At 37.3% G+C, this 22,073-nt stretch overlaps 1 protein-coding gene across 1 annotated transcript in view; it reads right to left on the minus strand.

Moving 5' to 3' along the window:
- LOC131346532 (cilia- and flagella-associated protein 58-like) overlaps positions 1-22,073 on the minus strand; it is a 116,381-nt gene that overhangs the window by 29,211 nt on the left and 65,097 nt on the right. The window contains exons 14-16 of the mRNA XM_058380008.1: positions 13,058-13,169; positions 10,634-10,738; positions 3,867-3,986 (exon numbers count right to left, since the gene is read on the minus strand). Coding sequence (XP_058235991.1) covers positions 3,867-3,986; positions 10,634-10,738; positions 13,058-13,169 — 337 coding nt within the window. The remainder of the gene's footprint in view (positions 1-3,866; positions 3,987-10,633; positions 10,739-13,057; positions 13,170-22,073) is intronic.

Here is a 22,073-nt window from a genome sequence, read left to right on the forward strand (position 1 = left end):
TTCTCCATATAGTGGACTTCAACTGTGCCTGCGAGTTTAAACTTCCAAAATGCAGCGAATGTGATTATGTAGTACTTAGCATCGTGGGCGTGCATCCCCGAGCTAGTGCTAGACAAGCTTTTGTGGTTAAAACGTATACAATCTTTTATTTTTCTAAGAAAATGACCGATCGCTTCGCTAGATAAGAACCTTCTTCCTCGGCTGGGATTGTTTACATCCCTTTGAAGCTGCATTTAAACTGCATTTTGGAAGTTCAAACTTGCGGGCACCATAGAAGTAGAATTTTTGTTCTGAAAGTGAACTTCTCCTAAGTCTGATTATGTGTAAATGTACACACACAAATGCTGGATATGAAAGTTTTTCTGAATTCATAGGACTTTCATGAAAATGTGTATGTGTGTGCGTAAAAGCTTATATAAATGATTTACACATAAATTTGGTAATATTCAGCTCATTAAATGAGGCTCTGTGTGGAAATTTGAAGAGGATTGACTTTATGCACTGAAAGTCTATGCAATAACAAACACAAAATTGTTTGAATGCCTATTTCCCCTCACTGCAAGTGAGCCCTATATTCATAAATATTGGCAAAAAATATTTGTACTGTTATTATAATAGTACATTTTGTCCAATCATATGAGTTCTTAATGGGGACCTTTCATTACAGGGGAATAGAGCTAGTATAAGGTAATTTGGCAAAAATAGATGTAGTTGATTTACATGGCAGATGAATAAAGCGAGTCTCTTGGAATCATTTCAGCAATTTCCAGCTGCTGAATTGAGTGGACACTGGCAGTCATCAGGATGTCTCTGTTTCTCATATCCCTTAATTGGTTTTAAGTCTGTCCTGTCTATCAGAATTTAAACTTCTAGTTAAAAAGTGAAACTTGGAAAAATGGTAAGATACAGAGGAAAGAAGAGTGGAGGGATTTAAAGAGAGAGAGAGTGTGTGTGTGTGTGTTTGTGTATACAATGTTTAAGGACTGAGACAAAGGCAGGTTGAAAAAAAAATGCAGAAAAGGTCCCAAATGTGTTATCTAGCCGAGGGGTCTGTTAGGTATCTGCTGAATTGAATAGGTTTCTGTGATGCAAAGTGTCTCTTCTGCCGATTAAAGAAAAAAAAAGGCGAACTAATTCAGCGAGACCCATTTAACAGGTTTATTTAGGAGCCTCAGCATTCAGCTGGTAAATAAACAGGCCTGCGCTCATAATGGAGCTCAGAGCAGGAGTGCTGATGTAAGATCAGATTTAGCCATGGCCATAAAAATCTCGCCGCAAAGCGTAAAGCTGAGCCTGCAGCAGCACTTCTGAATGGGACTGAATGGGACTCCTGGGCTCATTCTCTGAACAAATTTGCTGAACCAGATTTCGTTTGACCAGTTACAAAACCCCGGGAGGAAAACTGATCCATGAGCAGTGCTATAAAGTTGAGACATGTGAAGTGTGACCTTAAGAAAAATAGACACAAGTGATTAAACTGTTTCAACATATCTGTCTGACCAAATGAACACACACATATATACGTATAGAAAAAAGAAGGGCTAATAGAAACTGTGTTGTGTGTAATACTAGATAAATACACTTATTATACAGATTATTTTATTATACATTGGTTATATTTTTTAACCAACAAATTCCTTTGTTTGAACATATTTTAATGGACACCTCTGAATTCATTCCTCTGCTACCATCATGGGTTACATCACCTATAAACATTAATGAGCCTGTTCCAGAAGCAGCCATGTGAGCCCAAACCATGACATGACCTCCACCGTGCTTGACTGATGAACTCGTATGTGTTAAATCATGATCAGAGTCTTACTCGAATGGTGGATTGTGATACCTTCACCTCTGCCCTGTGGAGATTGTTGGTGAAGGCACTGGCTATTGTTTTTATGATTTTCTTCACAGCTTTCACAAAGTTTGTCATCAACTGCTGTTTTCCTTGGCTGACCAATTCCCTGTCTAGATATTAATACACTCGTGGTTTCCAAATTTTTGTACTGGCTATACCCATTGCTTGTGCAATAAATGCCTTTCCCTTCCTTTTTCAGCTTCAAAATGACTCCCATAGACAGCTCTCTGATATTCAAGTCAGCTTATCTGTCATTTATTTTAAAAATGAATGCAGTCTTCATAGGTGAAACCTAGCACCCAAACTAAGAGTAGACATTCAGAGCTATTAGCTACATCATTCAGAGTGGAATAGCATAAAAAATCTTAATTAATTTATTATTCAAGAATTAAACACTCATTACTCAGACACTCAAGGGCAAGACTAATTAATGTTGATTTAGAAAGAAGGGCTACTTTAACCAAAATAAAAAGAGCAGAGGTTGATTTTCACTTTATTCGCTTGTGATTTCTTCACTATAGTACCAGTTCATCTTGAGAATGGGTTATTTACTTTATGTTTTGTCAGTTAACAACCATGGCATCTCCTTTAAGCACTGATGGTGTTTGTGTTCGGAAAATAAAGTTCAAGTAAAGTGTACGAGAAGCTGATGCGCCGAACTAAAAGATTACCCTCTAGATATCAATATTCTGTCACCATCAGAAATTTCACAAATCCACAGATTCTTGAGATACTAGACTCCTACAGTATTACTTGTTTATTTCAGTGCGTCCTTCTCATTACTATGTTACCTCTTATGACATTTGGCATTACATTGGAACTTTGTATAATGTAGTGTTCATTAGCAGTGGATTTTCCAGGTCTTGAACTTTGTATAGTGCAGCTTTTAGCTAACTCGTTAAATTATGTGCATAAGCTACATACCCTCAGTATATTCTTTGTACATATTTATAGAGATTTCACACATAGAAAGTTGCACTGTGTAAATACCAGATAATAACTGGCTTAACATAGAGAGAAATGGAAAATATTGTATTTTTCTTTTGTTATGTTTGGAAAAGGTAGGGTGTTATCGAAATATTGCTTTCCTCTATTCCTGATTCAAAAACAAGCTTAATTTTCTATGCTTGTCAATACAAATGCACAAAAATAACAAATCTGGTGTCTGGTCACTTTGATTTATGTACAACCTTCCCTTTCTATTGACACAAGAAGTCTGATATTAACTTGTTTTTAGCCAAAAAAAACCCCAAAAGGGTTGTAAGAATAGTGTGTTATCAGGTGAACTGAAAGCCTGACTGTCTTTAAGTACAGCCGAGAAAAGGAGAAATGAGCCTTATTTCATGAGCACAACTGGGGTGAACGCAATGTACCTGTGTGGTGCTGAAAGACTCTTATCTCTTATCTCCACAAATATTACTTGAGTTTGTGTTACATTTGTTACTGTTCTTTGTGTCTTAATATCAGTTACACATTTTGCCTAAGAGGCCATTGCCCCTGTGGTTCTCTATTGGGTTCTCATATAAGGTTTGTGATTATCTAGCTTTCGGCACTTACTTTCTCTAACACAGTCCTGTCCAAGCGATGTTTTGCCAAAAGCAGATTAGTGAAAGGAGATTGTTGCATCCAGGTCTCTTTTTTTTTTTTAGATGAAAGAATTAGGCCATCCAAAAAGCTACAGTCGTGACTGAAAATCCCAGACGATGTTAGTTCTAGCCATTTGTGACCAGGCACAAGAGCTCTTAATTAGGCAGAAGGGTAACTAATTATTCATACCCATGATGGAGAGAGTGAGGGGTGAGTACAGAGAGGGGGGAAAAAAGTGGGAAAATGATTTATGATCTGATAAAAGCCCTCACTGCGGCATGACATTTTGAGGCGGGGGCGTGAGGGGGAGTGCGGCTCAGAGTGGATTGGCTGTCCCTTTAAAAGTGAAAGAGTAAATCATGGAGTAGGGAGAAACAAAGAGAAAGAGAGTGAGGGAGTACAAGAAAGAGAGACTCGGGCGTACCTTGAGCTGTTTGGTCTTTTCCCTCAGTGTTTGCTGGTAGATCTGGAGTTGTTCAGCTGCCTCTGGACCGGGCTGACGAGCTAATATGTGCTTCAGTTCGACATACAGCTTCTCCTTCTCCTACACACACATGAAACACAGACACATTCATACAAAGTGTTAAATAATTGTGAGTTAATAAGGTACAAATCTACATTAAACACTCTCCAGCTCCATCAGATGGATATTAAAACCCTAATTTCACCTATGAATATTCTTCCATTAAGTATGCTCGAGAGTGTGGTCTGTGCAAACATACTCCATTAAATGAAAACATCAGAGGACTGCTGGTGAAGCAGGCAGCCTGGCAGGGCTTTCTAATTCATACAGCAAAGAAATTATATGGTTCCAACTAGGCTACAATTTATTCTTGTTTATTCTTTTATAGTTTTTTTTTTTTAATTTTAAGACATTTTAACATTTAATTTTAACATAGAAATTTTAAGTCTCATGCCAAAGCATAATTAATATGATGTTCTCACATAAACAAATAAATGTTATAAACACATCCTGTATATAAGATCTAAGGTCTCACTAAAGACAGGTTAAATGATAAATTTGATAAAGGTGTAGATTAACTTGAAGTGGTATGTGTCATTTAATATATTAAAAATGTAATTGCTGGTAAATTGGAAGATGATCGATGAAGATGATCAATTTCTCCTCATATCATTGCTGATTATTTTAATATGTTTTTTTCCTTACTTACAATATAATCAAAGTGAACACTGAAAATATATTTACAACACTGCTTTCTCTGTGGAGTTGAATCCCAAATGGCTATGTGCTTCCATGTATAATTAATATATTATATGATCACTAGGGAGCATTTAGAACGAAATTTACACCACACAGACAAGCATGGCACGGCATAATAGAACACAACAGAACTAATTTATTAAAGGTACAGATATATAAATATTAATGATAAAGCTTTTAGAACGCAAAGGTCTCAGTTCAGAAAGTAATCTAGAGACAGAATGGAAGAAGCAAACAAAGAAAGAAGAAAAAAGAGCAGAGATACAATAAAAAATAAAAAATTAATAAAAAAATTAATTAATTAAAAACAATAATAATAATAGCAAGAATACACAATTATAGTAGGGGGTCTATGCACCTTTGGTGAAGGAAAGGAAAGGACTTGGAAGGTCTGGAAGTTGTATGACTTGGGACTGTTAGTGACAAAAATTGGTGCTTGGGCCTGGATGGATGGATTGAGGATGGATTGAGGAAGGAATGAATAGAGGGAGGGAGGGAGGGAGGGAGTGAATGATGAAGGGAATGAATGATGAAGGGTGGATGAAGGAAGGAAGAAAGGAAGGAAGCAAGGAAGGAAGGAAGGAAGGAAGGGATGGATGGATGGATGAATGATAGAGGGAAGGAGGGAGGGAGGGAAGGAAGGAAGGGATTGACTGAATAACTCTGGCTTAATCCACACGTACACAGGTATTTTTATAAACAGATCTTTTCCTCCTTCGCTTTTAAAAAAAATCTCGTCCACACAAGCACGGTTTAAAAAAAATCTCTGTCCACATGAAAATGCAAAAACACGGTCTGAAGCGCTGTCAAGAGCATGCCAAACCAACAGGTGGCGATATAATCTCAACCGTAAAGCCATGTTGGCCAATCAGAAGCCTGAGAAAATGTTATTACTGGTTCGTATTATACGTGTTATAGAGACTCGTTTCATGTAAACAAAGGAGATAGCGGCGCACAATCTGACGTCAAACAAAGGAGACGTGTGGTGCGTATGCTAACATCACAAGCCAAAAATCTCCGGTTTCGCTGTCTACACAATAACACTGCAACCAGAGTTTATGAAAATCTTCACCCTGGCAGGAGTTTTCAAAAATGTTCGGTTTCAGTGACCTGATGCTGCGTTTGCGTGTGGACAAACGGCCAAACCGCATAAAAAAGCTGCGGTTCTGAAAATAACTGCATTTGTGTGGACAGAGCCTCAGTCACTCACTCACTCTGGAACTAGTTTATTAGTTGTATGATTTAGGATGGGCAATATTAGTGACGGCGATTATGTGGTTTTAATTGTCTTTCCAAATGTTGAAATGTTTTTGACCCTTTAGTATTGACAAGCAGCTTAGCCAACCACAAGGTCAATAGTGAGCACTTGTCAATACTAAGGACATTTGGACAAGCACTTGTCATTTAGCTAAGTCAAATGTGGTCAGACAATCCCCAGGTATGCAGCACAGCTGTTATTCAAGTGTCAAATAAACCAGTTGAGGCATTATATTTCTATGAATAGACACATAACACGGTATTTCAATACTTGTCATCTCCAACAGAATCCCAACCCCAGAACTGTAGATCTAATTTCAGAGTACAGACAATTATTGGACTAATATGGCATATCAAAGACACTGCTGTTCATGCTTGTCAAACATAACAGCATCAGAGTGACAGCTATTATCAGACAGCCTCCATGCATCACTGAATCATACACATATGCCCAGCAAATTAAGCATGACCACACAGATAATAGTACAGTGGTTCTGGTTGTCTTGATTTGAAACAAATAGCGGCCTGTGGTTATGGAAAGCAGGATAATGTAAATAGATTACATGCATCGTCTTTCTTGACTTAAGGCTATGACTGAAGATTTTGAGCATTTTAATCATATGACCATGTATCATACACTTCTCAAATCCTGTTCTTTGTCACCCTCCTTCTTGGCATACATGCACTCACACTTTCTCCATTTTTAAATTTTCTGCAATAGCACATCTAAAATTATCCATGTATGTAGAAACCAGCTCTAGTGTTTAGGTTTGTCTTAGAAGCACATTTCAAGCCTTTAAATTACACAAATTCAGATTTTTTGTTTAATGGTTGATTCTCAACAACCGGTCAGTAAATGATTGATGTAGCACCGTAGTAAGAACTGACTTCTCATTAACCTTGTCTTATGTCAGTAACTGATCTTGCAGATGGACACATCAAAACAGAGTAGATAGTAGTCCTTTCAGCAGAAAATAGGGGTTAAAGAGCATTTGCTGGAGTGCATCAGTCATCAGTTAAGGCCCTCACAATGAGCTGTGTAGGACCTCGGATATTACCTTTAACCTTCATCCTAGCCCGTGCTTCCCTGCAGTGGATTGCCATGGTGAAGGACGTTACCCAGGTGGTTCTTGACATTGTATTGTGCTGAATTTTCCAAGTCTTCTAAAAGACTGGCTTTCTTGTTTTCATGCACTCAAAGCAGCTCAGCCCTGTGCACTGTGCTCAAGACTAAAGTGAGGAGACCACAATGCTGGGTACCACAGTCCCTGGGGTTCAGCAATATGCAAGTTTATCACCATGGCCAGAAACCAAACCAGCCACATGGAGAGCAACCACAAGAAATGTACATGTTATCAAAGAGGAGGTTCAGGATAATCCTCTCTTGCTGGCACTCAAGAAGGGTAGTAATGGCCTCCTAGTGGTTCAACAAAAAACTATTCACCCTATGCAGATTGAATCCCAATGATTCCACTGCCAACTATGGCGTGTAGTCAAAAAAAGCAAAACTGACCATGTTGTGTGGATCCCATGTTGTGTGGATGTCCTTACGCCCTCTCCTGTCTACCAGAATGACACTATGCCATTGTAGTCTGCTATGAGTTCAGGCTTTCCTTTAAGTATGTCCAGCTGCCATGTAACATAGAAAGAGCAACAATTCAAAAAGTGGCTGTGGAGGAAGCATGTCCAAGCCCTCACCCTACTTGGCTATGTGATGGGGGAACTAGTGAGAAGCTACATATGTGTCTTGTCATATCCTATAAAAAGATGTGTTGGACTCCAAAAAAGTGCTCCAGCAGTTAAATGAGCTTACAGAATGATGCTGTAAATAAGCCCATCGAACAGAATGCTAGGTGTGGTCTTTTCTTAAGCAGTGAGATGATAGCAGTTGGTGGTATTCATCACTCAAACCTTGTCTTCTGCAGATCAGAGTAGGGAGACAGACCATCTCATGACCTTGGATATTACATCTTAAGGCACTCTTTCTCCTTACTGTTGGCCTGCTTAGCTTCAATAGATTGCTAGAGTGAATGACCTGAACCTTGGTTCTTAGCACTGCACATCACATTTCCAGGGAAGAGACAGTCCCAAGACCACAAATTAAATTGCAGGCAGGGTCACTCTAGAGTGCTAGGTTCAAACACCTGATCAGGGACTAATTCTAAATTGTCTTCTACAAAGCAAAGTTTGTGTCAGGCCTTCACTGGTCAGGCAAGGTGCCAACACCACAATACTGATTACTTTAAAAGTATGGGGTAAAAAACTGTAATGCCTAGCCCCTGACTGGGGTACAACTTACCCACACCAGTTCAGCACCATGGCCAGTGACTCTCCAAACAGTACAGACAGGCAAAAAAACAAATCAACATGTATCAAAATAGGATTAAAACTCCTTGGATGGTAATCAGGATAGGATGGAATAAACAGACAGCATGGCAGTGAAAAAGACAAAAAAAAGATGCCAGATGATACTGGTGTGTTGCCATATGCAAATACTGCAGTCCACAGACTTTTCCATGGCCGTTTTGCTCATCCTCCGTCTGCTCAATGCACACTTTCTAACTACACTCAACAGTACTAAACTTACCTTAACACAGTCAAACTGCTTTTTGGAGTTGAATAAAAATGTGAATGGTGTCCATCCAGTTTAATTTTTAGTGGCATTGCCTATTTGCCCAACATTCTTAAAAATAAAAGTGCCAGAAAAAACAAAAAGAAAAAGAAGTTTTCTTGCCATAGAAGAACCATTGAAGGTTCCCCAGAGAACCTTTCAGTAAATGAACCCCTTTTTTCTTAGTGGCATAAAGATTTTTATAGTCTAAAGAACCTTTTGTCCACTACAAACAACCTTTTGTGTAAAGGAAATGCTCTATGAATGTTAAAGGTTCATCATAGAATCATACACCCTGACTCTTTTAAGAAACTTTATTTTCAAAAGTTAGTAGCATTTAACTTCAGCAGTAAGTTCCTAAAATTAAACATAAACATAAACCATGTACCTTTAATATATAATTTTTAAATGTATTTTTAATATTTATAAATAACATGCTTAAGTAATACTTTGAAGGTTTTTTTGTTAAAAAATAGATGATATGAAGATATGCTGTTGAGTTCATAATTTCAAAATCAGTTAAATTCAAACTGCATCAATAGAGAAAAGACTAACCTCAGATTCCTCTCTGTTAAAATGTTGAGTTATTCTCTAAAGTGAAACTACATAAGAACTGCAGATTCCATTTAAACGTGTTCTTTATAATTCTATTACCTTTCCCATTCTTTTGTGAAGTGCTTTTAAAAGCATAGAGAACATTGACATGCTGCCTTCGCAACTGTGTACTATAACAATAGCTTTGTTATAAATTTACCTTGCCAAAAATTGGTTCCACTCCACATGTTCCCCTCTATTTCACAGTAAACAATATCAACAACTATAGCTTAGCTATCTGACTTTGCTATATTGCAACTGTATTTATTTCACCTTATAGACTTTATAGTTTTCACTGTTACATCTTAAGACCAGCATGTTTTGCCCTTTAAGTATAGAAGACATTGTGATCTATACGCATTAGTCACTGAATGAATTTACATATTTTGGATTTTCATAAAAGAAACTCACAGCTTTGTGGTCTCCAATTTGATCCTGGGGTTTGGTTACTGTCTGTGTGGAGTTTGTGTGTTCTTACCAAAGTTCATGGTCTCTGCCTCTGAAAAGAATGTCAGTAGATAGTTTGTGTGTGTGTGTGTGTGGCCTCCACATATACCAGGACCTTGATCAGTATAAAACACTTAATGAAGGCAAATGGATGATAAAACAAATTAACAAATGCTTGATTTGGGTGCTGTTTTGAAACGATTGCTTATGCCATGATTAATTGGCAGCATTACAATCCACTATGCCAAAATGTGAGCTTACACATAATTTTTCAACTTTTATCTGATCGGGAATGGTATATTCACAGTTATTATTCATAGGAACCGATCAAAAATGGAAAGCTTTCAACATCACCATGATCAAATCAATCTTGCCTGGCATTTGGAATATAACTGGGCATATGAAAATGTATCTTGCATGTATTTTCATAAATATGGTTTATTCTGTTAAATATCACAATGTAACAAATTTATACTTTTTTCTTTTTCCTGGGAAATAAGTGTTATTTCCCCATTCTTTGTAGCCCAAATAAAGAGAACAAACCCATCTTAGCCATGAAAGTTTGGGTTAGTTTTGGGCAATTTTTTTAGTAAAATGGGCTAATTTTGAGTTTTTTGTTCTCTTAAAAGTTTGGGTTAGTTTTGGGCAATTTTTGTAGTAAAATGGGCTAATTTTGAGTTTTTTGTTCTCTTAAAAAGCCCAAACCCAAACTTCAAGGGGCTTAATGGCTATTTTTTTTTATCATTTTCCATCAAGAGTAATTGGAAAATGTCATTCACTGACATGAATTCATCTAATGAATTTGTTTAGTATACTGTATATAAAATCAAAAGATATTGCCTAGGTCAAGATTACTTGTATTCCTAAGTAGTGAACAGAAACTGAGTGTTAAATAAAGCTGTTCTTCTTTAGAAAGCTTTGTGACAGAGAGAGTCTCTTCACAAGGCCTTCGCAAATCGATTCTCTGAGTGACCCGACCCCACAAGTGCTTGATGAGTCATCAGCAGCCAATAGGACGTGACGGATTGTTGCGGGTTGAGAATAAAAGCAGGATGTTTACCTGGAGCAGAAGCTCTTTCTCCACTACCTCCTCGCTTTTGGATATCAGGCGCCGCTGAAGAGAGTGAATCTTCTGGATCAGCTCAAAGGTGCCCGGGTCACTCGCCTGCAGGGAAACCATTTAGAGGGAAAGAAGAAAAAGAGAGAGAGTTATAGAGAGGGAATCAGAAATGAGGCGAGGAGACAGAATGAAAGAGATTAAAACTCTGCCCTTAAATGTGGTGACTTTAAGGCCATTTTCCGTAACCTCAGTTTCTCAAGGAGCTGTGGGACAAATGTCTGATGTCTTTAACTATCACAAGAGAACTGAGAACATGTATAGGCTAAGGGCCACTAATAGCAACTTCCACTAGGTGTCTGTTTATGATCAACAGACTGATGAAACAATATGATACATTACAGTATGATGCAATTTATATCATTTAGCAATAAAGTGTTGACCGTACTATAAGATTTAATGGCTATCCTTTAATCAATGATGCCACTAGAGTAAATAAATAAATAAATAAATAAATAAATAAAAATATTAATAAATAAATAAATAAAACTATTAATAAATCAAATTAATAAATTAAATTCAAGCATTTAGTTATGAATGTTGGAAGTATAACATCTAAATTAAGTTACATTTCGTATGAGACAGTCTGTATTCACTCCTCCCTGATGATTTGCTGTTAATTATGTTTGCATCTAAGAACTGTCAGGAACAGCTGGACAGTTCCCTGCCAGGCCCAGAGAGGGCGCTGGCAGGTGAACCTTGGAAGCCTGCTTCTTTGTGTGTCTTTTGTTACGCCCTTCCTATTGTTCCTATCCTGATTGTGTCACCTGTATCCCATTAGCCCTAATGTCTACCCCTATAAATAGGGATCCTTGTGTTTGTGTCCTTGTCCATGATTGTTATCTGTACTGTGGTTTCTGTTGGGGTTTTGTTTGCTAGGTTCCATGTCCAAGCTAAGGTCTAGGTTTTGTTTTGTTTAGTTAACCACGCAAGTCTAGTGTTACGTTTGTTTCCCTATGTCGCGTCTTAAATGTAATAAAAGCAGTGCTTCGCTGAATCCTGCGCATGGGTCTCATTATACCGTGTGCTGGCGTGCGCACACACACCACGGGCGTCTGGGGTCGAGCCCCGCATAGGGCGGGGGTCCCAGATGTTACAAACTGCTGCTGCAATCATAAAAGATTCATCCCAGGCCTCCTATTTGTACTTTCTTTATATTTCTACAACACTATATTGTAGTAATTTTTTAATCCCTCTATCCAGTGTCACCCAGAAGAGGTTACTTTTTAAGTGTTCGTTCCGGTTTAGGTGACTTCCTCATGTCCACTCTTACCACTGGCTTGCTCAGCACAAGCTAGAACAAGATTTCTGTAAATTTGGTTCTTCTCCACAAAGTCTTTTCTAAAAAGTGCCTTACAAATAAAACTGAATAGAAATTTCCATTTGAAACCAACTGAACCATTACATTATCCCATAAGAGGATCCAAGTTCAAGACTAGGCTGAAATTAGGAAGACGGAGGATCGAATCTGCCCCCAGATTAGTCATTTATCCTGTATTCAGTGCCAGGCAATTAAGCAGTGGTAGGTCATGCCCCCTTCACATTTCTTTAGGGAGCGAAAAAATTAGAAAGCAATGGAGAGAAAATGTGACTGAAGATGCATTTAACTTTGCATCATTAGTAAAGTATAAATTTTGGGTTGGCCAAAATAAAGATTTCTTTTATTGATTTACTTGCCTCCCAGTAGATACTGGTTGGGTGATATGAGTCGGTGAATTGTTACACCCAGAATCCATACAGTTATGTATTATATGAACAGGATAAAAATTTCCAGATATATGTCTGTTAAGCAATGGTGCTTGAAGGGTTTGTGGATGTGGTGCATTACGGTAGTAGGTCATGTGACCATACATATTTAGGCTTTATCTTTGCAAGAACTTCAATAAACTTACATCTTTACAAAGTTTGTTTTTCTGATAAGTCGTTTATATTTCATCTATATTATAGCAAGAGATGACAGATAACTAAAGTCTCTCCATACTGAAATATCCCACAGGATATAATGGAATCCTTAGGAACATGTTAGTTCAGACAGGATATATATAACCTGTAGTGATTTTATACATGATAAAATATAATGTATTCTCAGGTGACATGAAGGATTCTGGTAAGACTGGCAATCCCTGAGATCAGGGGTGTTCAATCTTATCCACAAAGGGCCACAGATTTGCATATTAATCAAGCAGGAGCCACACCTGATTTCAGTTGTTTATTTAGTTGAGCTTGGCTTTTGATAGAATCAGGTGTGGCTTCTGCTAGGTTGGAATGAAAACCTGCACCCACACCAGCCCTTTGTAGATACGATTGGACACTCCTGCCTGATATACTCCAAGTAGCCAGGGCTTTATACCCATATAGAGTACACACCTCTAGTCTTCTCCAGCGATGAACATTCATGGGATTTTCAAGCTCTTCTTGCAAGCTTTGACATCTTGCTCTCTCCTTAAGCAGCTCCTTTTGCATGTGGTACACCTCCTGCCTATAGACAAAACACAACCGACAGACATAAGACACACAACTACTCACCAAAACTGGGCAAAGGTCCAAACAGCACAAAGATTAGTGTTAAATGATGTGACAAATATCACACTGATCACTCTCTGAATCAGTTAAAATCATAATAGCTATACTGCCATACCAACAAAGCAATACACTATAACTGGGTCCTGAAAAAAGCAAAAGAAAGATGTTAAATTTGCATGAACCTGATAGCACTTTAAACCTCACAATCACCCAAGCGTGCTCTCTGCAGCACCCACACATACATATATACACAAACTGGTGACGCCTGATGTAAATGCAATGTCGTTCAGCCTGCGCCTTTGACCTGCTACAGTGGTAATTCACTCTGCAAATAAACATCATGAAAGCTCATCTGCCAACTTATTAGCATCAATGGCTTGGTAATAGCTGCTGAAAAAGCATCAAACTACTTTTTATCATCAGGAAAATGCCACAGAGGCCAAAAGGGAGAAATAAATTCCCTATTTGGTGAAAAGAAGACTATTTACTTTTTATAAGAAGGTGGTAGAAAATTTATCACATCAAAGCTGGATAAAGAGAAAGAAGCAGCACATTTGGTAAATAAGCTTGGCTGTAAAGCTATCTAAAAAGAACATACACTATAAGTCCAAAATGATATCACTCTGACAGAGCCAACACACGGAAAAAAAACAAAAAAAAACAAATGGCCTTCATAGTGAGTTATTAAACCCATTTCCTCCTCCGTCTCCCATGCTACAGTATTTCACTAAAGCACATAAATACTCTACCTTTAGTAGACATATAGCAAGCATCAGAGAGCCATATGCAAACCAACTGAGTGGCAAAAATATGTGGGTTACTTCCCATTACGTATGGAGGAGTTTCCAGCAGAGGAGAGAATGATGAAGATAATGTGTAACTCATTACCTGAACGCATTCTCAGGTTGAATTTATAGGGATGTTCAAGGTTAGCATCATAAATCAGTCAGTGGAGACATTTTTGTTGACAGTTGTTGAGTTCAACCAAAAAATGGATTATTCTAAGATAAAACTGAAGTGGAAAGTGGGTATGGCCTAAACAAGAAGGATTTTTTAAAAAAAATCTTAAATGTAGAAAATTCAACATTGTCAACACAATCTGTGAATTCTGGTTCAGTTCCTTAAACTCAGCAACATCACTCTCAATTAGCACTTACTACTTTTAGTTCCTTCTATTTCCCAAATTCTAGGAGCCTAATTTAAACCATGAAAACCCTGACCAGTCAGTAAAGGAATCACACAATGCCACAATCTTGGCCTTTCCTTGTCTCACCAGTTTCTTATTTGATTTTCCACACCTGGATGAAAATAAATCATATGGGATTTTGTTGGTTGGTTGGTTTTAATTTCATGTCTCTAGTTTTAACCAGATGTCTTATGAACATTTAGGGCACACCTCCTTTAAAAGAAATTGCACTGAATAATGCAGTCGCCTGTACATGTTTGTATTTGTCATTGTATTAGAATACATTATCTGTTAATACTGAAGACCAATGGATGCATCTGAATTAAGTAAATTCAACAAAGAGTTGTAAAAACAAAATTGTTTTTGTTTTTACGTGTATGTGTGCGTAGGTCAGCTGACAATTTTCCTACCAGTGTTTTCTGTTCTGGCCTTGGTCCACCCTGAATTTTTCCCCGGTTTCATTGTGCTGTTCATACCTCACTATATCTCACTAAATGAATTACACAAATTCAAAGCTCTTTTTTTTTCTGTGATGAGAATCTGCCGTACAAATCACTTTAATGAGCTGTAACTACAGGATTGATAACGTATTTAATCAAGCATATTTATATAACCTTATCATTTATCTTAAAGCTATAACATAACCCTTGTGCTCCGAGGCAGAATTGCTTGATATTAAAGAAGGATTAAATTCAGGAAGAACACAGTGGCCTACGGACAGGTACTCTTCATTCACTGTGGTCTAACCTTCATAGATGAATGATGTCAATTGGAGCAGTTTGAAGGAAAAAAGCACCTAAGGAGGGTGGATGGTAAAACTGAGGCTCAAGTTCCTGGATATAAAGAAGTATCCTTGCGTAACTGATACAATACTCAACCCTATATTCACACACACACACGCACACACATAACCTTTTGTTGCACTCTGCTATCTTACTGGATTTAGGTCTGGTTGTACTGTTCAATGTTTTTGCTTGTATGCTTCAAGTGTTTTTTAAGTCCCTAGCCATACATAGCCAGACCTTCAGACTGATGGCAGATCATTTAGATTCCAAAGAAGCTATTATTGACAAAGGATCCCCAAAAGGGTGTCTGATTGACATGTAAAGCAACCAATGATCAAAAATCAGGTTTAGCGGTGTTAAAAAAGTTTATAGTCGATGTCCCTACAAATACAGGCTGGTGTGCAAACTTAGATCATTCCTTTAAGAAAGTCATGAAAATGAATGGGTCTATACTGTGAACTTTGAATAATTTGGAAAATCCAGTGTTCAGCTGATACTTATAATCACTTATTGTCACAGTTGTAAACACAACAGTTTCCTTCTTCCATGAGGGAAGTAGAGTGCCATGATCACTTTGTTTTCAGATGGGCCTTTAAAAAAAACGTGACACATATGCCTCCTAGAAATCCTGTAGAATCGAACCAATCAGACTTTGAAACTTCTGAAGTATTTCCAATTTTCATTACCATATGCACAAGAACGGTTCATGGGAGTGATGTGTGAGGCTGAGACTAGTTAGTCCCTAACAAGTCTTGCCCTTGGTTTTGCCCAGAAATGTTCCCAGCTTTCATTGTGTTGTACCTCACTAGATCTCACTATATTTCAGTACATGACTTTAAAAGTTCTGGCAAACTCTGGGGCATCATCTACACATTCTGTTCTACTTATACCTAACCCCATGCCTTGTCTTATGCTGTGCAGCCCAACCCTAGATTGTCATAACAGGAGACTTGGGAGAATATACCTTATGCCAAGACAAGGATTCCTAAACATTTTAGGCAAACTGACCCCAAACTTATATAATTTTCTGTGATGCTTCTCCAACCTTGAGCCCTGACCGCTCACCATATTTTATTTTAGATATATAATTTGGGAATTGTATATCCATATTCAAAAGTTTTTTGCATATTCTTCTGAGTTTTGTTGTTCCACTGAGTCAGAGTCACTCGATGTTTTCTTGAAACTTCTCTTTGTCTATTTTTATTGCTGAACTCCTACGCTAGTGCAGAGTGTCAGGATTAAAATAGTCTACGCTTTTAATTTAAATGTGGCTTGTTTGAGCATGACTCGCAGGAACATATCAATACAGTCGCACACCAACTACATCTCCATACTTATTTTATAGAGTGATATTCACAGTATTTATTATCAAACTAAATGAATAGAACAAGAAAATGAGCTTTTTTCTCTAATGTCCTCATTGATGAACCAAACACAAGGGATCACAACCTTTAGTTTTTACTCCGCTAGATGACTTTCTAGTGATTTTCTGGAAACTGAAAAGGGCTTATACAACTAACTAAGTTAAAAGTGTCTTTCTAGTATTCCAACTTCTATGTTCCCTGCCCCAACCATACCATCTTTGGCCAATTTATCAACATTATTGACAAGTTGGATATGAAACAAAATCAATAAAGCATTCTAATTCCTTAATAATTGGAATAGAGTTTATAAGAAAACTGTTGTATTTGTTCTGTACTATACGCCAATGTTATTTTATTGTTAATTTTAAAGTAAATAAGATGTTTAAAAATTATTTAATATAATAATTTTAAACATAATTTATATATTAATTAAAAAAGAAAATCATATTACATATGCAATTCAAAAATAAAATAGAATAAAATATAATACTTTAGGACAAGAAAAAATATATAAAAAAAACTAATAAATAAACATCAAATAAAAAAATCAAATAAACAAACATACCTCAGTAAATAGACAGCTTGAATTTTGGGTTCATCCCACATGAATTGGCTTAGAGCCTAGAAAACCAGGGGAAAGTACAACTGGTGTGTATATTATAATAAGCATATGCCACATTCCTCTCCACAACAGGTTGGAAAAATGTGACTGGCTCACAAGAGGACTGGCTTTTTGTTTTGCTCTTGCTTTGTTGGCTATGAAGATAATTTATGCATTTTAATTGCAGTGCTGGCATAGCGCTTATTTTTCAGCCATCAACACCTCGGCGTCAGAGGTGCAAACCTACTAAATACATCACTGCCTCCTAACTGAAAAGAAGTCATCCATCTTTCCTTGTCAGTGTCATTATTCCTTTTGATATTATAAATAAATCAGTGTAGGTGAGGGTTGGGGACTTCGGGAGTGTATTCCGTTCGTATTTCTACTATTTCAGCTTTCATTTTCCATCCACTCTTCGATCTGTCATTCAGTTTCTTTCACTAAGTGTTTGCCTCGAGATGCAGAGAAAGTGCGAAGGAGAAAGAGAGAGTGAGGAAGAAATGTGGTCGGATTGATTCATTGAGAATGACAGGGTTTGTATGACTGCCTTAAACTTCAATCAACACCTTTCCAAAGAGCAAAACATAAAGTGTGCATATACCTTCTCACACACACACAAATACACAGAATCAATAAAGTGGCATAGAAATTGAAGTGTGTGTGGGTGGGGGGGTGTTGATTTTTTTTTATTTTTTTTTGTTGTTGCTTTTTTTTGTCCTGACCTCTTTTCAACAGAAGCAGCAAGAAAAGAAGAGGAGGAAAAATATGTTTTAGCATATTGCAGAAACATCAATTAGAAGCAAAGAACCGTTCCATTACGCCATTTAGCAGACTCCCTTACCCAAAAACAACTTGCAATTAAGTGCATATAAAAGCAATTGAAAGCAGAGCAATCAAGTCTGAGCAAATACTGGAAAACACATTTGCTGAACCCTCTTCTACTCCGCTTTCTTAATTGAACGAACATCAAGCGCTTGCTCTGAAGACATTAGAGTTAGAAAGATTTTAAAGAAAGCTCTCTGTGTGTGTGTGTGTGTGTGTGTGTGGTCATATTGACTGGAGACAGTTTTGGTCAGAACAAGGTGCTTTATCAAAAGATTTAACACAACACCTTTGGAAAGCTAGTTAATGGAATTCAAGGATCTTTCACTGTCATGTTTTTTTTTTTTTTTTCCAATCATCAGATGCATTTGTACCCACTGTAGTCTCGGATTCCTGCTCATCCCACCTTAAGGTTCAATATGTTGTTTTGAGATGCTTTTTGCTTATTATGGCTCTAAAGAGTGGCTATTTATGTTCCTAGCAGCTTATACAAGCCTGGTGTCTCTAATCCATTTCTAGCTGCTGTTCACTGGATTATTATTATTATTATTATTATTTGGTTTGGTTGATTTTTTTGTTGTGCAGCACAGGGGTTTCTGAAATATTAGAACCATCAATTATTCCACAGTCAGTGTTAAATAAGGGTCATTTAGGTTTTATCAAATGTTTTGTATTCTCTTCAATGACTTTCCAAATTAGTGCACAGAAAGTGGACAGAGTATGATTGTGTGTTGTGGTTGTTATACATATTGTATGTATTCTGTGATCACTGACATTCTGCATTACCCAAAACTGCCTCTTTCCTAGATTTGTTATAGATTGTGACTATGATTTTAGAAAGGCCACAAAAGGGGAAAAAAAACCCTGGTACTTACATATCACTGCCTTGGGCAATGGTACTTACAAGAACTACACATATTCATTTTAAACTCACTTGTCACCCATTTAGATTTCAGAGTCAGTCACACATATTTGAACTTTATGCAGCGTCGATAAGGGCACCTGGTGGAGCAGTAGAGAAAAACCTTTGGTATTTTTGATGGTTTTATGGAAAGGTTTGCTGAAGCTGTGTTTTGAATAAGCTGAAGCAGATCAGTGGTCAACTGTCCTATGCATCTTAACAGCAATCAATAAACAATTAAACCCAGAAACACACCAGGATACACAGGTCTGGGTTACTGCACATTCTCTGCAAGCAGATTACAGCATTGAAATTAAAAAGAATCTGGCCTTGAGAGTGTGGTATATAAGTAATTACATGCTGTCAGCCCTGAGATTAAGGTATATAATATGTAATAAAAATATTCACAGATGAAGGAGATGATTTACACTCAAAATATATGATGACTTTTATTACCTGTGAAGCGGTAATATAAGGTAATATAAGGAAGCACAAAAATGCTAAGTGATAAGAGAACATTAGCATAGTGGAAGAATGGCAGAGCCACTGAGGAAATGAAGGTGAAGCTTTTTCGGGAAATAGGAACCATTTTGTAGATAAGAAGCAAAGTAATAAAGTACAATATTCAAGATAGAAAAATAGACGGCAAAAGATGGACCTGATAGCTATATCTGATTCTACATTGTATTAAATAAAGGAGGAGATACATGGCATTGAGTGTAAAAGAGCCAGACTGTTTGAGATAGCACATTAAACAGCTGTTTAAAATGTTCAGTTTGGACGCCTGAGTAAGTAGTGAGCACGTGTTGATAACTGAATCGACTGTTCAAGTCAATTCAATGTTGTTTTATATCACTTTTACAATAGGCCAAGCAACAGTCGCCAGGAAAAAAACGTCCTGGGACGAGATGAGGAATAAATCTTGAAAGGAACCAGATTTAAAAGAGAAACCATACTTTTATGGAGGTCACAGCGTAATGAGATTATAAATAATTATAGCACACAGTTGTAGAAAAGTAAAGGCTAACAAGTTCACATTAAACTGATGTTCGGCTCAGAGTTCATAGAAGGAACAAATTTATAGTATCCAGGTGAAATTATGCACTGATACAAGGGTAAGACTCATCACTGAAAAAAAGTGTGCAGCTTGAATGACTTTATTAAGTCATGCTTTATTGTAAAAAAAGGGGAAAAAAACAAAAAAAGGAAGCTGTATAATTTTAAACTATATCTTTATATAATAAAGGTCTTAATGTATGCAGAAATTGGATGTACTGTCTCTGGTCTCACTGTTTCTACTCAGATACTTTACCCTGCACTGCTTGAACTAGTGTACACGTGGGAAGAAGAAGTCTTCACAGATCCCACAGAGGTCACATGAAACAACAATGATCTGGCCTTTTTTCTTCTTCTTCTTTGCATATCCATTTTTTTTTTAATTTCTCAAAAGCAGCATTGTTATATGAATGTGGCCTGAGTTCTCCCTTAAAAGAAACTGATTCGTTGGTCTATTTTCAGCTAATAGTGGCAGCAGTGGGAACTATTTAAAGATTCCTAAAGATAGTGATGCAGCAGCACTTTAGTCCTTCAGTCTGTTCAGCTCACTTGACACTCTACTTGAGGAGATAACATTACAAAACTACAATATTTATGCCATTACTGTACACTATCAGTGCCATTGTACTCATCTTGTAATCTCACAAACAAACTGTCGCCAGTACATCTGCTTTGGCTTTCTCCTGATTATGACATGGTTAAGAAAAAAAAAGAATCTCATGCTCTAGGAACTAACATGCAGATTTGATTGTTGAGATCACTAAAAAGTTTTCTCTTGTAACTACTTTAGCAATGTCCCCCTGTTATGGTAGCATGGAACAACCCCTAACCTCTCGCTGGAACAACACAAATACATCACTAATGACTAAATTAAGACCAGAATCACAAAAAACATCACAAATATTCCATTACGGATATTTAATAGACCATGACATCCAGAGCAAACTACCTGGTAAAGTTTAGCTAATGCATATTCAGTGCTAAAGCTCATATGAGTAAAATTGAGAGATTGCTGGGGATCCATCTGGCTGCCTACAGAATGTGAGGCAGCCCCAGTGTAAGTAGCTTGGCACCTAATGAGCCAGGAACTGGGAGTAACATATGGTGTGTTTTGTATGGTTCACCTAGCCCAACTAGTAGTGGAAGAAAAACTGGGAAAGAGATAGAGAGAAGACCTGATAATTAAAATGAGAATGTCATGAAAAAAATAAGACTGATGTACATATTCATTTGGGGGGGGGTATCATCTTTCAATTCTATGTTTCTTTTATATATAGGGACAAATTATCTCAGGTAACCAGAACAAAAAACAACCAATTCAATGTGTAGTCAATTTGTTCCTCAAAACATAAACCAACATTGGTACCAATCATCAGTCTAGAAAGGGTTATAAGGCTATCTCCAAATAAGTGAAAATTTACTATTACTACAGTGAGAAGAATTGTTGACATTTGGAGAGTCTTCAAGACAGTTGCCAATCTTCCTAGGCGTGGGTGTCCCAGCAAATTCAGTCCAAGGTCAGACTGTTTAATGCTCGGAGATATAAAGAAAAGCCAGTAGCTAAATCATGTGACCTACATGCCTCTGGAAGAACATTAAATATTTATGTTCATGACAGCACAATCAGATAAAGATTGAAGGATGGATTTTGTGGAAAAGTAGCTAGAAAAAAAAAACGCCTTCTCTCCAAAAATAATATGTCAGCATGACTACAAAATAGTTCTGCAAAATTGCTTCTGAATAAATCACACAAGTTCTGGAACAATATCCTTTGGACTGATGAAACTAAGGTGCCAAGCATGATGTTTGGAGAAGTGATGATTTGGGATTGGAAAATGGGAAATGTAGTCATTGAGCCAACAATGAACTCCACTGTGCACCAGAATATTCCTGAGACAGATGTAAGGGGATCTGTCCTGCAGCTCAGAATGGGCTGAATTGGCTCATGCAATTGAACAATTTAACATTTATATTTATACACCTAAGCATTTGAGGGTTAAGGGCCTTGCTCAGGAGCCCAGCAGTGGCAGCTTGGTGGACCTGGGATTCAAACTGACAACCATAAGATCAGTAGTCCAACACCATTAAGCTACCACATCCACCAATTATCCCGATTGGGACAATTATCCCAAGTACACAAGCAAA

This window comes from Hemibagrus wyckioides, linkage group LG26 (genome assembly GCF_019097595.1).
Source record: "Hemibagrus wyckioides isolate EC202008001 linkage group LG26, SWU_Hwy_1.0, whole genome shotgun sequence".
NCBI lineage: Eukaryota > Metazoa > Chordata > Actinopteri > Siluriformes > Bagridae > Hemibagrus > Hemibagrus wyckioides.